A 15,821-nucleotide genomic window follows, 5' to 3' on the forward strand; every position below is an offset into this window, starting at 1 on the left:
TTTTCTGTAATCTTCAAACATATCTCATGAATTGTCTGCAAAAAGTTGGTGTAAGAGTGCATGTCTGTGCGTGTGGTGTGTTTGTTCTTTGCTAGTTCCCTCTAAAATTTACTAGAAATGTCACACTAATAGCAGCTGGGAAATAAAATGATTTGCAGCTGCATTTCACTTACTTTACAATATGAAAGCAGCAAATGAATTGGCAACAAAAAACCAGGCACTTTCAAAAGTACTTTGCTGATTGCTCTGGTTTTATAGTCTCTGGTGTACCATATCTACTCTTCTGCCCAGGCAAGTTATCCTGACATAATGTAAGCATAACGTATTGATTATTTCTTTTGGCCAGGATAACTGCCCTCTTCTGCCTAACTCTGGCCAAGAAGACTTTGATAAAGATGGCAAAGGAGATGCCTGTGATGAGGATGATGACAATGATGGTGTCGAAGATGACAAAGTAAGCTGTCTGCAGTGTGTTTGACCTAAACATCTGATTTTAAAGAAAAGCATTACAATAGATGTGATTTCTATTGTTCAGAGCTTCAACTGAGTTATTCTGCACTTCCTTCCCTGAATGATGGGTAGTGCAGAGTGAAGCTGTGTTCAGTCAAAGGAGAGTAGTACTGTGCAGAGCAAAGCAGCCTGGGAAACCCCAGGAACGATGTTCTCTGTATCAGTTTTGAGTTCAGTTATGTACGTGAAAACAGTTTAATGGAAAGTAGTTTTGGATTTTTTATATTGTAATGGGAGAATAACAAGTCTACTGTATTTGAAAAGCTGGTAAATATTATATATATGATATTTTTATTCATTGTAACTTTTTTCTGAAACAACTATAAACACAGCCATTATCAAAGGAAAATGATGGGAGGAAAATACCTAGCCTGGTTTATACTTTCCTTCAGATCCACCCAGAAGACAAATTAATTTACTTGCAGAGTCTAAAAGATAGCCACTTAGTCTAAAACTGTTGCCCTGTACAATCAACAAAAAGATAGAGGCACTTTGAGAGTTTGCTTCACCCTGGCTTTTCAGAACATGTTTAGGATGAGTGAATTGTTATTAGAATTTTACTGTTCCTCTTTGTTTCCTTCAGAGGCAACCTAGATGCTCTAGAGCTTCAGAAGGTTAAAGTTGGGTAAGAGCTCTGCTCATTTGGTCTCTATTTGGAAAACTTAAAAAAAAAAAAAAACCAACAAAAATAATTTGATGAAGAAATAATATTTAGTATGAGTAGTTTTTGAAGCTAGAAATTGTTTTATGAACAGCATAAGATTTTGACTTGCCTCTATATGTTGCCATTGGTTATATGAAATGTATTTCTGGGGAATTTACAGTATTGTGCTAAAAAATTATTTCCTCTTAAATGTGAGGTTTTTTTATTTAGCAGAGAAAAAAGAAGTTTAAAGATTTTTTTCCTTATGACCTCCCTTCAGATTCCATGCCACTGATGTAGCCCTCACTTCTACTGTTTTGATTTTCTTTCTTTCTTCTTTGCATTTCACACTAAGTACTTTCTTGTGCATGTGAAAAAGTTCATGAGCAATTTGGGAATGTGTGAAATATAAGAATTATTTTTCTGGCAGACTTTTCAATTAAAATGATAGGAAATTTTCAAAATTCCATTTAAAGGTCTCAGGTAAAAAGATTTTTGGCAAATGCGAGTATTTCATTTTAACATGTTTAAAAAACTTTACATTTTATTTTCTTGTTCAATAGAACACAATCAATAAAAATTCAATACTTGTTTAAATTGAAAAATGAACATATGTGATATAAACTTGAAAATATCCACAGTAGTTTGTTCCAAAAAAGTCAGATTAATAATTCTAGTTGTTTATTTTTTGTTTTTCGAAAGTTATAAAATGCAGCAGAAGTTGACCTGATTTTGCAACATGTTCTGATTTTTTAAGTACATGTACCAGTGATACAGATCTGAGTACAGATCCAGTTCAAATGCCTGTTGCTCTCCCTGTGAGATAGGGAGCACAATTCACATGTTTTGTACAAAAGAGACAGTTTTGTACAGGCTGGCCATCCTGTTACCACCAAGGCCTTCAGTACAGCTTGCCCATTGGAAAAATAGTGGATTAATATTTGGTTTTTGAATTCTGTCCAAGATGAACAGGAGTTACCACTTCATAGTGTGCTCTCATGAGTTGTGATTTACGTTGTGAAACCTATTTTTTTTCTTACTAGGACAATTGCCCTCTTCTGTTCAACCCTCGCCAGTTTGATTATGACAAGGACGAAGTTGGTGACCGCTGTGACAATTGCCCCTACGTGCACAACCCTGCTCAGATTGACACAGACAACAATGGGGAGGGTGACTCATGTGCTGTGGACATTGATGGAGATGGTATGATTGCACTTTTGAGAACTAGGTGCTGTTCCACAAGTGCACTTTGCTTTATGGCCAATAAGATCAGCTACTTGCTTTTATAGGTGGAATAAAATTGGGTCGAGCAGCTCAAAAATGTTGGACAAGACAGAAAAGGCTGAGGTTCATCTGCCCTGTGTAGTATGGTTGCCCATGCAGTCCCTAAATTACTACAATTGATATTACTAAAGAACAAATCACAGCACTTCTTTATCAGTGTAATCTTAAAAAAAATATAAATCTTTCCTTCATTTGTGTTCCAAAGTAATTAGGGTCTAATATGACACTTTTGTTGAGTTTTGCTTTTCCATTTAGGGAGGGAAAAGAACATCAGAACATTCACAAGGTTAAGACAATATCCATAGTAAAGTAATCTGCTTTTCTATGTATGTATAAGTATAAAAAATCCACAGTAATCCAAATACACATTTTTTACTATGCCTTAAAATATTGTGCTTATTTCCTCCACCAGTATATTCCCATATAACCCCACTTTGATCAGAATAAGAATGGGGGAAAACCACTTAAATATTGTTCAAAAATCATATCCCTGTGTCATTTCAACTGTGTGAGGAGACGGAAATACTAAAAGTTGAAGAAATCTAGTTTTGGGTTTTCCTCAATGTTTTAAACATTTGAATGCTTATCGGACTTTAGGTTCTGAACATTTTGAAGATATTCTATCCTCCTTCTGACCATCAGGTTCCTTCTGACCATCAGGTTCATACTAGTGCTTGTGGTAGTTCTGCATTTGAAGAAAAATCCTAAATTCTTAAGACATAATCAGCCCTTATTTTTCCTTCGGTAAATACATACAGAAAATTTTGTTGTAATAAGAAAATGGAATTGATACCATAATTTTTTTCTAATATTAGTTTTAACTATTTGTAGCAATGATGTTGTAGCAATCAGAAAGCTTGAGCCCCTTAAGAGCCTTGCTTCTTCACTGGTGATTCCTACAGTCTATGGCTGTCTGCGTTGTATCTTATACTATTTTGATTTTTTCAATATTTTGTTGGTTTTTTTCCCCTAGACATTTTTAATGAAAGAGATAATTGCCCTTACGTCTACAACACAGACCAGAGTGATACAGATGGTGATGGAGTTGGTGATCAGTGTGATAATTGTCCATTGATGCATAATCCAGACCAGGTAAATGAATTCAGTTTCCTTAGTGGTAACATCAAAACAAGGGCAGAGAAAAGACCACAGGAATTGCTATCAGTCCCTGTACTGAACAGCTGAAAAGTTGGATCCATATTGCTCACAATATGAGATTTTTACATCTCATATTGTGAGATCCCTTTGTATCAGATAAAAGGGAAGTACAGTGATGATTGCTTTAATCCATCTGCAAGTAAAGCCCTGCCCTGCAAGTATCCAGGGACCAGATCTTACCCAGTGATAGAAAATTAAGTTGTCATACTAGCTTGAGATTGTGCTTGTGCTTTTAGCACAGTTGTCATTGTGATATTTGTCACTACAGAAGCCCTTGAAGAGAAGTGTTGAGCAGTTAAGTACCATGCTGTACTTCTGTATTGAGTAAAAATAATAAAATTACTCTGTACAATTCTTTTTTTGGGATAGACTGATGCAGATAATGACCTTGTTGGTGACCAGTGTGACAATAATGAGGACATAGATGAAGATGGCCACCAGAACAACCAGGATAACTGCCCTTACATCCCCAATGCTAACCAAGCTGACCACGATCAGGATGGTAAAGGAGATGCCTGTGACCCTGATGATGACAATGATGGTGTCCCAGATGACAGGGACAACTGCCGCCTCAGATACAACCCTGAGCAGGAGGACTCAGATGGTAAGAGCAAGGTCATATGAATTTCATTTAGTTCTTAGTGTCTGATTTTGATCTTGGAGTGTTAACATCTGGTGAAGAGAGACTTCACATCAAACTGAGCTGCTTTTGACATTTGATACACCAGGAATTAGATGGAACTGAACTGCTCAGTTTGGTCAAGGGGTAGAGCATTAGGAAATGTCTTTGACAGGAGCTCAAACATGCACATGCTTAATTACAGGAGAAAACCTTTAAGAAATTTTTTAAAAAACCAAAGCAATCCATGTTTTTTGTTAATATTCTTATTTTCACATTTAATTGAAATATTAAAAGAGTCAGAAAATATTTCAAATAGCTTGAAATACTAATGTCTTAAAAAATAAAAAGTAAGCTCTTTCACTTTCCATCTGAAAATTAAAATGAAAAAAGTGGTTTACTATGGTTTTGTTTTGAAAAACAGACTATTTCTTCAGGATTTTTTAAGTCAATTGTTACGTAATTGGCCTTTTTTTTTTTTTTTGTAAAATGTTTTTGGTCACCTCAGACAGTACTTCTCTGTGCTTGGCATTATTTAAATAATGAAATAGTTTCACAATTACAATTTTAATTTTGAAAATGTTTATGATCCTTTAAAAACCACCAAATATGTTTACAATAATGACCCTTGCAATAAATGCAGGTAAGCAATTTCTGTTCCAAGTTATACAACTTGCTGAAGCTGTTCCATGGCTGTGCTGTAGAAATTGAAAGCAGAATTTATTACCTACACAATATGTTTTTATGTACATTTAGAAAGATAAAATGCTGAGCCTTGTCTGATTTCCTGGTAAGACAACTGCTGTCAGGAGGAAGTTTCTGGTTGATAGTCAGTAGTAGCTCTTAATTTATATAACCTACAGTCCTATAATATTTGTCCAGGATATCTTTGTATTTGGTAGTCCCTGGAATAGCCCCTTAATTTCATAAATCCGGAATAAGGGTGACCCCAAGCTGAGATAGTTTAAGTTATCCATTACCTGGTTCTTGTAAAGGAAACTACATTGATGTATGGATTAATGATTCAGAAGAGGCATATATTTAATCAGTTTAGCTGGCTCGTCACTGTCACTAGCAGCAGGTCCAACAGAAATCTTGGAAAAGGGTAAATAAAACCAAGAATTGCACGTAAAGATGAGGCCCTGGAGAGAGCTGTTGGATGTGACTGGATAAACAAACACTTTCTAACTTTCCTTGACAGGGAATGAATGTTGTCAGCAGCAACTCACTACCAAATGAACATCAGCTGGACTTCTAGTGAATAATTAGATTCTTCTGTGAATTATCTCTTTGATTTGGCAAAGGAAACAAAATAGGAAATTAATTTCCTTTTCTCCAATGAGTGCTAAGACAAACAGGTGGAGGTACACACAGCTGGTCAGGATTTGGAGTTGTCTATGGCAGATATCCTGGGTGGAAAATGGGACCATTTTACCACATATCTGAGCTGCAGAGAGCCCTGAGACACTAGATGTTTCAATTTTCTCTAATTACTCTTTTCTTTTTGGCTGTTGCCTAAAACCCATTCTGCTTTCTGTCTACTTGGGTAATGCTGTGTTGGTTTGTCATGGTAATGTAGCTTTCCATTTTGCTGTGGAACCTCTAGTAATAGGTCAGCATTGAATGAGTTGGTGTTAATTCCCATGTTCTTAGGGCAGTCATAAACACTGGGGGGATAAAACCCAAAAAACAGGTGCTCTGCTATGTGAGGATAGAAACAAATTAGTTGGCAGCACTGGTTTTGCATTAGTACCCAATGCAATATCCAGTGGTTTCTGTTGTAAAAGTTGGAGCCATTTGGGAATTTGTTTCTATGCTTGTCTAGTCAAGCTTTTCTACATTATTTTCAGGTCTTTCTGCTGTTGTATGCCATGGAATAATGGAGTCATTGACATGAGTTTTTTTAATAGATGCCTCCTTTCACTTCTTGCTATTTGAGGCAAGTCATGTGTCCTGGTGTCCATTAATATTATAGGTAAACTAAGAAAGGAAATAATTTTTAGCTTTTCTAAAATATTTAGTGTAGTAAAAGTGTTGAGCAGAAGCACAGCTATAGATGAGCTGTACTTTTTTGTTCTCTAAAAAACTTCCTGCAATCCATATAACAAAACTTAATTTTTTCATTCTTCTGAGGCTAGTCCTGTTGGATGCAGTGCTGCCTTCTTTTCTCATGCATTTTTCTGAAGCACTATGTTATTTAAAAGCCAAATTGTTTTACCTACAAGTGAAAGAGTGGCTAAGCATATTTTATTGCAACACTCTCCTCCCTTTCTTTTGGTGTAGAGGTGACACATCTGCAATCTGTGGCATCTTAGATGGGTTGTTGCAGAAAGAATCTTAAGACAGTGATAAGAGTCTGAAAAATAGTTTAATATGATCAAGAATATATAATATTTAGTAGTGTATGATATTTAGTGATGTGTGGAAGATTAAGATTTTAATGCTATTCTTTGAATTGACTTGCACAGCATAAATTAAAATGTGGTATTGTATCCACATCTGGAACAAATCAAACTGAAAATGTAATGCAAGCATTAGTGAATTACATCGACACAGCAAACTTCCAACTTTTCCCACCCTGATTCCAAAGTGGTGTATAAACTGGGGCCAGATAAATTGCTAACAATTGCCTCTGCTTATTCACATTGCTTACAGGTGATGGCAGAGGTGATATTTGCAAAGATGACTTTGACAACGACAATGTTCCAGATATCTATGATGTGTGCCCTGAAAACAATGCCATCAGTGAAACTGATTTCAGAAAGTTCCAGATGGTCCCTCTGGACCCCAAGGGAACAGCACAGATTGATCCCAACTGGGTTATTCGCCACCAAGGCAAGGAGCTGGTGCAGACTGCTAACTCTGATCCTGGAATAGCTGTAGGTGAGTATCAGATGTAATCATCTTTGGAAAATTAACAAGTGATTCTGTGATAAGGAAAGAGGAAAAAAAGTAGATAAAATGATAGAAAAGGTTGGAAAAGGGGTACATAAATGCACCTTTTTGCTGCTGGAAACGTTGGACTAATGATGGAGGCAGTGTGTATGCCCAAAGTATATACAGCTCAATGCTGTCTGCATTTTTTGTCCATTCATCTCATCACTGACTATAACATAAATAAAATACTCAATTGAAAAAAAATTGTAAGTATAGTGCCTGCTGTCTTCAATGCTCCTTGTAAGCCACTTATTTCTCTCCAGAAGCCTTCATGCAGGCAAGTGTAATCACCTCCTCTTCTACAGGTGAGGAAACTGGGAAATACCATTTATGCCTCCTGCCAAAATTCAGGCTGTAGCTGGGACTCTTGGGTGTGTGTAACTGGACCCAGCATTGTAACTCAGTGGTTTGTCCCTCTTGTCCTCCTCCAGGCTACGATGAGTTCAGCTCTGTTGACTTCAGCGGGACGTTCTACGTTAACACAGACCGTGACGATGACTACGCCGGCTTTGTGTTTGGCTACCAGTCCAGCAGTCGGTTTTACGTTCTGATGTGGAAGCAGGTCACTCAGACCTACTGGGAGGACAAACCCACCAGGGCTTACGGCTATTCTGGTGTGTCACTCAAAGTAGTGAATTCAACAACTGGTACTGGTGAGCACTTACGAAATGCTCTCTGGCACACAGGAAACACCCCTGGACAGGTGAGAGATTTAAAACTTTAGGCCAACAGTGCATGACTAATGTTTTAAAAATAAGGAACATTTTTCAAAAATAAGTCCCTCTCACGCCTCAATTTTTGACAGTTGTTTATCAGTTTTTCTTCAATTCCCTTATTAGTAGTGTCAATAGTAACACATGCATTGCATTTTAAAGACAATCACATAAAAGGTAAGATGAGGTGTGATCAAAAGGAAAATGAGAGAGATGTCTCAGTTATGCAGGAATCCTTTGTTACTTCTGTATTGGCACTTGCTTCTTTGGTGTTCCAGGTGGTTTGAATTATACATGGTTTAGAGTACAGTGACAGAAAAAGAGAAGATATTGAAAAAAGAGAGTAAAACAGCTGCAGTTCCAAATAGGGTCCAAGCATGGAAGAAACTTGTGCATTTTGGAAATTAGTTTAGTAGGGCTTCACTTGTGGATAGGAATTGACAGGACTGTCAGAGAGAGGAAGTTTTCAAGTAGCAGCCACAGGCAGTAACATCTGTACAAGCTGCAGTTCCTCTCCCTCACTGGAGGCACTCATTCAGCATCAGCTCTGTCAGCCTGGTTGTGTGTATGTGCAAACCCAAAGCGTTCCAAAAGCATTTGGACAATACTCTTGGACACAAGATGTGACTCTTGGGCGTGGTCCTTTGCATGGCCAGGAGTTGGATTTGACGATCCTTGTGGGTCTCTTCCAATTTGGCCAATTCTGTGATGCCATAAGGGAAGTCAAGGTTCAATGCCGTAACAGTCTTCAGTGACTCTAGCTATGAAACTGCAGGTGAATAACTGATCAACACTTCAAGACAGAAATTTCCATTACTTTCACCCCATAAAAGAAGCCTTTTGATGATACAGTCAAACGTTAAACTATTTTTGGTTTCATACCCTGCAGAAAATAAGCTTTGGCAGTTACAGTGGTAGATGTGGAGTTACTGGGGCATGGTGTGTTTCTAATAAAGCATTTGTATTCCTACTGTAGGTGCGTACTTTGTGGCATGATCCCAAGAACATTGGCTGGAAAGATTATACTGCTTACAGGTGGCACTTGATTCATAGGCCTAAAACAGGATTAATAAAGTAAGAAATATTTCTGTACCTCTACATTTTCTAGTAGCAATGCTTTTGTCACTGTTGATTTGAAAGCTATGTTATCAGTTTCATTGTTGTTTCCGATAATTGTTACTTGTGTGACAGTTTGTCCAACATTTTGGGAACATTTTATTATCTTCAGAATAATTTACTTTTCAGATGTATTTAATTTAATCTGGATGGTTCAATATTTACATCAGCTAAATACTCTTAAAGAAAAAAACATAGGCCTCTTTCTCAATAGCTTTTCTGTAAGGAGACCAAAAATTCCTGAGCAAAACTCAAAGCAAGATTAGAACATGAGATTGCTCCCCAGCCTGAGGAATTTCAGTGAATGAAAATAATTATAAACATGAGCATTGCCTCAGGGAAATAGGCCAAGGGCCTGTCTACTTCAGCATCCTGTCTCCCGTAGTGGCTTACACAAGACACTGCAGAGGTGGCCATGAGCACATCTGTAATGCACACAGGGAGATGTGGCAAATGACTTTCTGTATAGCCCAGCTGTTTAGCTGATGTTCCAAAGACTGAGGATTAACTGCCCATGTCAGTTTTATCTTCTCCTAACTACTAGAACTGTAATGGATATTTTTCATGGAGTAGAGTCAGACCTTACCTCTGAAGGTCTTTCTTGGGCTTATGTGCAGGAGGTTTTCATTTGTCTGTGAAAGACAAAGTGTAGACAAATTAGGATAGACTAAGTTACCTGTTTTTTGTAAAGAGAGTTTCTTTATGCTTCAGTGTGTTGCAGTACAAAGCATTGACGGATAAAGGTGAAAAAGAAACTTTATTTTTTTCCTTCATGTTGCTGTTACCTGTAACTTCCTTTACAGAATCTACATAGTGTCAGACAAAAGATGTTACCACTGGTGTCACATTAGATAAATCTAGCATGGCAAATTCTGTGACTTGGGGCATTAAATTACTTCATATGTTAGGGTGTTCTGATATAAAATGAATTAATTATTTTTTTCACTAATGAAGTTGTGAAACAATTTATTCGTACAGAAATATCAATTCCATGTGAACATGATAAGAGCTATGTAATTTTTTTGATGGGTTGAATGAACTATTAAACTCTTTCCATATGTTTTGCGTTCTCGGTATTTTGAGAATTATATTAAATAGGATTACATGAACTTGAAAATCTGTCATTTTTTTTTTTACTGTTCTTTTCACCATCCATTAAATACTGATCTCAGGGAGCAGTTCCATAATTGTCTTTGTGCACTTTTCAGGGAAAAGAACACTTTATTACAAGTGCTGGACATGTATTTCTGTCTAAACAGAAATCTGCCCCTACCTAACTGCTGAGTTCTAGGAAGCTGCTCAAGTGTTGTCATCCTCATGTGAAGCCATCTTGCTGTATATAACTAATGTATTGTCAGTTGAAGCAGGACAGTAATCCCTGACTCCAAAAGCTAGTTTAATTAATAAACTATAGAGTAATTTCTCATTTGGCCAAGGAGACTGAGAGCCTAAAAATCTAGACTATCTCAAGGTCTCCCAGGAGAAGCAGAGGATCTAAGTTTGTGGAAATGCAGTCTCTGATAAAGAAAGAAAATGAAGTGCTGACTTTCGAGGTCTTTTGTCTCCAGGGTCCATGCCTGGAAGACTAAAAAAAACCCAAAAAAACCAAGTTCTTCTTTTCCAATTTATGATTAGTCTAGCTTTTTGTGTCCAAATCCTTCCAGCTTTCATTAAGCTCTTAAAATGCTTGAAATTGAGTTTCAGCATGTCTCCATTTAATGCTTTGTTTGAATCTAAAGGGATGGTTCTTCCAATTTCTCATGCTGGCCTTGCACCTAAAGATAAATAAATCAGCTGTTCACACAGCTGCAAAGACAGCTTTGTTCAGTGATGTGACAAGGAAGGCCATGTGCTAACCCCTGAGTTCACTGGGACAGGGGCTTATCAGTGAATGCTAGTACATGACATAGTTCATTCCAGGAGACATGACTGTTCTAAATAAAGAACTGGGAAATCTTTTGCAGATGGTGTGCATGAAAACACTAAAGGAGCAGTCCCACAGCTTCTGATTAATGTGTTATGGCTGCCAGCCACGTGGGTGTGAGATAGAGATGAGAACTGATCCCTACAATGAGGTTGGGTTTTCTGGTGCCTTGATAAAATTAATTATGTTCCAGGTTTTACAGACTGTTACCAGCTCGTACACTGGTACTGATACTGTATTATCCTCTTTGTTTAATTTATGTTCTTCTTTACAGAGTTCTGGTTTATGAAGGGAAACAAGTCATGGTGGATTCTGGACCAATCTATGATACAACTTTTGCTGGTGGACGATTAGGTCTTTTTGTCTTCTCTCAAGAGATGGTCTATTTCTCTGACCTCAAATATGAATGCAGAGGTTAGTTACAAAAAATGTCTGGGAGCCTTTCATAACTTGTGGAACAAGCAAAAAGTGTCTAAATGAAAAGTATCCTGTAAATGAAAAGCAATCTGTAATATCATAGCATGGCAAAGACCTTTGGTGAAAAGCCATGAATGCCCCTTGCCCGTAGAATAATCTCAATTTGAATAATAAACCCCAGATGTTTAATACTATCCACCTGGAAAAAATGAGGTAGAAATTTCTGAGAAAGACTTGCTTAGAATTCTCTCTATATATCCACTGTCCTCTGCAGGCTATTTCAGTATGACCTGCAGGCAGAAAGATACTTCTGGATCACCCTTCTTTCAAGAGGCATGGAAAAGAGAGCAGATATCTTTAATGAGCATGTCTGTCTGTAATGCCTTGTCTGAAATGTTTTGAAATACAGATAATGCTTTTCCAGGTTTTCTTGTATTATTTTGTGCAGCTAGATACATAGCTGCACATACACATGCTTGTCTCTTTATGTAGGCACATGTGGTTTTATATAAATGTCCTCCCATTTGCAGGAAAATGGAGAACAGAAAGTGTTGTGCTGCATCTCTTAAGTGTATCATGGTGGAAATAATTTTTGATTGACTTCCTAACCAAAAAGCCCCCAATCACAATTAATATATTTTTCCCATTTCTTTCAGATGCTTGAGCAGTGGTTGCTGCATTACCAGCAAAGTACTGTAGATGCTATGCAACCCAGACACCTCAGTACACCCTGGTACTCCCAGTTTCTGTTTTTGTGTGCCTCCTGTCCTCTCTCCTCATGCTCCACTCTCCAGGATCCTCCCAGCTGCCAGGAGTGCTTCAGCCACCCTTCCACCCAAGTGCCTTGTCACAGCCAGGACTAATGAAACCTAAACGTGAACGTCGGACCCACCACTGAAGCAAAAGCAGATTGATAAATTACAACACTTTTGTAGAGTGAAAACTTAGCAAAACGTGCTTGTTTGTTTACTTGTCTTTTTTAAAGAATGACGTTTACATATAAAAATGTAATTACTTAATGTATTTATATATATGGAGAAAAAGAGGGGGGATGATGATTGTCAGTTGTTATGTTTAAGTGAGGAAAAATGTGTCTTAAGTTTTTGGGTGCATGGTTGACACTTCCTAGCTCTGATCAAGACTGGACTTCAGTAACACAGAGCTTCTGGGTCTAATTTTAGCAGAGTAATGGAGAGCCCCACCAACAGTGAAAATTACTTTGGCTGTTAAAGATCAATTTTAAACATTGCTTGATTCAAAAAGGTGCTTAGTTGATAAGGATGCTCTTAGTAACACTCTTTAAAATTATTCTTGGTAAAAGTGTCAAATTTCCAACCTAAAGCATTCTTTAGTAGGGGCTTTATTTAGGCCAAACAGAATTGAACTAGAAACTCTCATGTGGGAGAAAGGGAAGATTCATTTAAACATCTGAAGCTATCACTATTGTCTGACTTCCAAAAAATTATTTCCAGTTGCCCTGTTTTCATCATATTCTGCATTGCCTTGTAATAAAGAATATACCGTGACTATGTGGAGCAAAATGAACCTGAACCACTTTTCCACCTCTGCTGCAAAAAGCACTTTGACATCCTGAATCCTGATGTGGGTTTTTGAAAAGGTGGCAACACTGCCATTACTTAATTTGGTAACATATGAATTTAAGGTTCCATTTATAAATATTTTGTTAGTAATTATTGTGATTATCACACCAAGCTACCTTCTCTGATAATTGATTTTAAAACATATAATCCATCAATAATACATTCACAAATAATGGTATTTTAAAGCTAATTTTGAAAGCATATCACAATATGTAGATATTGTCAAAGCATGGCCTACACTTAAGTATAGTTCCGTGGGTTTTAGTCATGTATACTTTAAAGTTAAATGAATAGTAATGATAAGGAATTTACAAATGGAACCTTAATATATATCCTAATTTTAATATTTTTATATTGTTACCTATGTCTGCTGTATATAGAACTTCTTAAATAATGCCGAAGGGGTACCAGTGTTTATTCTAAACCGATACAACAGTTACTCAGATAAACAATAGTATAGACATGTTTAACATTTTTGTTTTGTTTAAGATGTATGAGTATGTTCACAAAAAGAACACAGGCTGGTGTAATTTTATTCATAGATGTGATACCTGATGGAAGAATACAGTACCTCTGTCTTCTTCTAGGGCACAGTGAGCTAAATGTTGAATCAACTTTTTCTCCTTTGAAATAGATTTTGTGGCTACATTCATTAGAAAGGAATCAACAGTTGCTGGCTTTATTGCACATTTTATAGTATTCATATTATCAAATATTTTTTTATTTTATTTCAGTTTGTTCTGTTGCTGGTTTTTCTTTTGGATTTTTTGTTGTTTTCACAAATCCTCTTCATGAGGTTTTAAATATTTCAGTTTCTTTTTGGTGTTTCAAATGGCATCCCCAGTTTCCAAGTGGAAGGGAGGATGACTTCATTAAATATGAGTAGTGATTGTGTAGGGTTTGTTTTGTCAGACAGAGACATCAGTTTAGGGATGAAGATGTTAATATTTGGACTGTATCATAATTTTCCTATTCTATGTAAATTATTTATGATGGGTTTTTAAAATTTCTTTTTCTTTTTTTTTCCTTGCAAGTGTGTGTGAGAGAGTGAGACTGATGAAATTTCATTTTGTTTTGCCAAAGATTGTAAATAATTATTTATTTGTTTACAAGGACAGACATTTATCAATTGGCGTCCTGATTCATTTAGTCAGATCCTCATTTTTATATATATATTTTAAGAAATTAGTAATAGGAAATAAACTGTAAAAAGGTTTTATAATCCAAAATCTCTTTACCTTTTTTATAGTTACAGTTTTTCTTTAAAGAAAATGTTCCATATTGCTAAGCCCTTAGCTAAGCCTCTTGCCTTGCTGGAAACCAGTTCATTTCAAGCAAACCAAGAAATCTTCTTGCTTTGCTAAAAAATCACTAACTGTCTTAAGTTTGTAAACAGCAGGTTTCCTAGGATCTCTGACAAGACATCATTCCCCATGAAGTCTTTATCTGGCAAACAATCACAAATTTTATTTATAGCGTTGTGAATGAGAAATTTTGGTCCTGCTTCTCTGTATTGTGTCTTGGCCCATATGTTTGAACAAATATATCTTATTTTGCAACTGCTGCTTCTCTGAGTCCCATCTGAGTCATTGGGATTCGTTGGTGTGAGTGGGGATTGCCTTCCTGCTGGAGAATTTCAGGAACCAATGAATCATCACAAACCAAAGAGAATAAAATACAAGAAAATAATAATAATTCTTAGCATGCGACATCTTTCCTATGAATATAAACAACTCACAGGGAGGGGAATTTGAATTGCATTAGGAAAAATAAGAAGGCCGAGCATGTCAAATGCCAGTTTTGAACTGTGAACACTAGTTCTAACTTTTATTGGCCTTACAAATATCCCAACTATTTGGTTTCCTTGGCTTTTGATTCCCATGAGAGTACTTGAAACATTACACAAGAAAGCCATGTAGCCTTCAGTACGTTTCTTTGTAAGTCCTTTAAAACAATACAAATATTCAGTCTTGTAGGCATCTGCAAGGACATCAATTATTGACATTATTTAGCTAATAGAGTGTGATCAAGAACTCATTCTCCACTTTCTCAAGAGTTTTGTAAGCTCTCTGGTATGGATCTTCATGAGAGTTTTGAACATGAGCACTTATTTATGATTCTGTTGGGAAAAAAATCAATTCATGGCACCAAAAAACCACCCACAAAACTAATGACAGGGAAATAAAATGACAGGAAATGTGTGAAAACATAACAGCAGCACTTTAGCACTAATACAGGGTCTCTCAGAAAAACAGAAGGAAGGACCAAAAAAAGCAAAATTTCTGGGAATGAGCAGGTTCACCTAAAGCGGTGGCATCCTCTGACCTGTGTCCATTGGTCTAGCCACCTTTTTTAAGGCTTTTGAATGTACTCGGAAGTATTTGCATAATCTGTTAAAAATACATATTTAAAAATTATACAGTGTCTGCACATTCTGGTTCCCAAAAAGAGATGGGTATGGAAGAAGGTCTGAAATTCCTGTGGAGAGGCTGTTTTTTCTCACGAGGGGAAGCTGAGTAGAGCAGGTGAGGATTCTGCCACTAATATATGAGTAATACTAGGCAGAATTTTTTTCACTTCCCTGGGCATCATGTTCCCACCTACTAAAATTTAGTGATACATTTCCTTACCTTTAAAATACTTGTTATATCTTGTGTGTATCTAACTGGTTTTGGGTCAGGAAAAACAGGAAATCATGAAATCCTGAAACCCTCCTAAAATTAAGTTTTGATGAGACTTCTTGACCCCTTCTAAAATGTGGGGGTTTTGGATAAACTTTGGATAAGCCACTGAATCCTGAAAAGTTAAGATGAACTCACAATATTTAAGGATTTGTCCGTTATAAGAGAAGCAAATTTGCCATGGTTTCTTCCAGAAAGAAAGGAAAAAATTCCACCCA

At 36.7% G+C, this 15,821-nt stretch overlaps 1 protein-coding gene across 1 annotated transcript in view; it reads left to right on the forward strand.

The window, feature by feature from the left end:
• The window catches only part of THBS2 (thrombospondin 2), a 32,307-nt gene extending 17,820 nt beyond the window's left edge, over positions 1-14,487 (forward strand). Inside the window, exons 14-22 of the mRNA XM_063151705.1 lie at positions 347-454; positions 2,197-2,356; positions 3,411-3,529; positions 3,965-4,199; positions 6,870-7,097; positions 7,583-7,854; positions 8,841-8,938; positions 11,179-11,318; positions 11,978-14,487. Of these exons, the coding sequence (XP_063007775.1) occupies positions 347-454; positions 2,197-2,356; positions 3,411-3,529; positions 3,965-4,199; positions 6,870-7,097; positions 7,583-7,854; positions 8,841-8,938; positions 11,179-11,318; positions 11,978-11,985 (1,368 nt within the window). The 3' untranslated portion in view covers positions 11,986-14,487. The remainder of the gene's footprint in view (positions 1-346; positions 455-2,196; positions 2,357-3,410; positions 3,530-3,964; positions 4,200-6,869; positions 7,098-7,582; positions 7,855-8,840; positions 8,939-11,178; positions 11,319-11,977) is intronic.
• The last annotated feature ends 1,334 nt before the right edge of the window (positions 14,488-15,821 follow it).

This window comes from Melospiza melodia, chromosome 3 (genome assembly GCF_035770615.1).
Source record: "Melospiza melodia melodia isolate bMelMel2 chromosome 3, bMelMel2.pri, whole genome shotgun sequence".
NCBI classification, from domain to species: Eukaryota; Metazoa; Chordata; class Aves; order Passeriformes; family Passerellidae; genus Melospiza; species Melospiza melodia.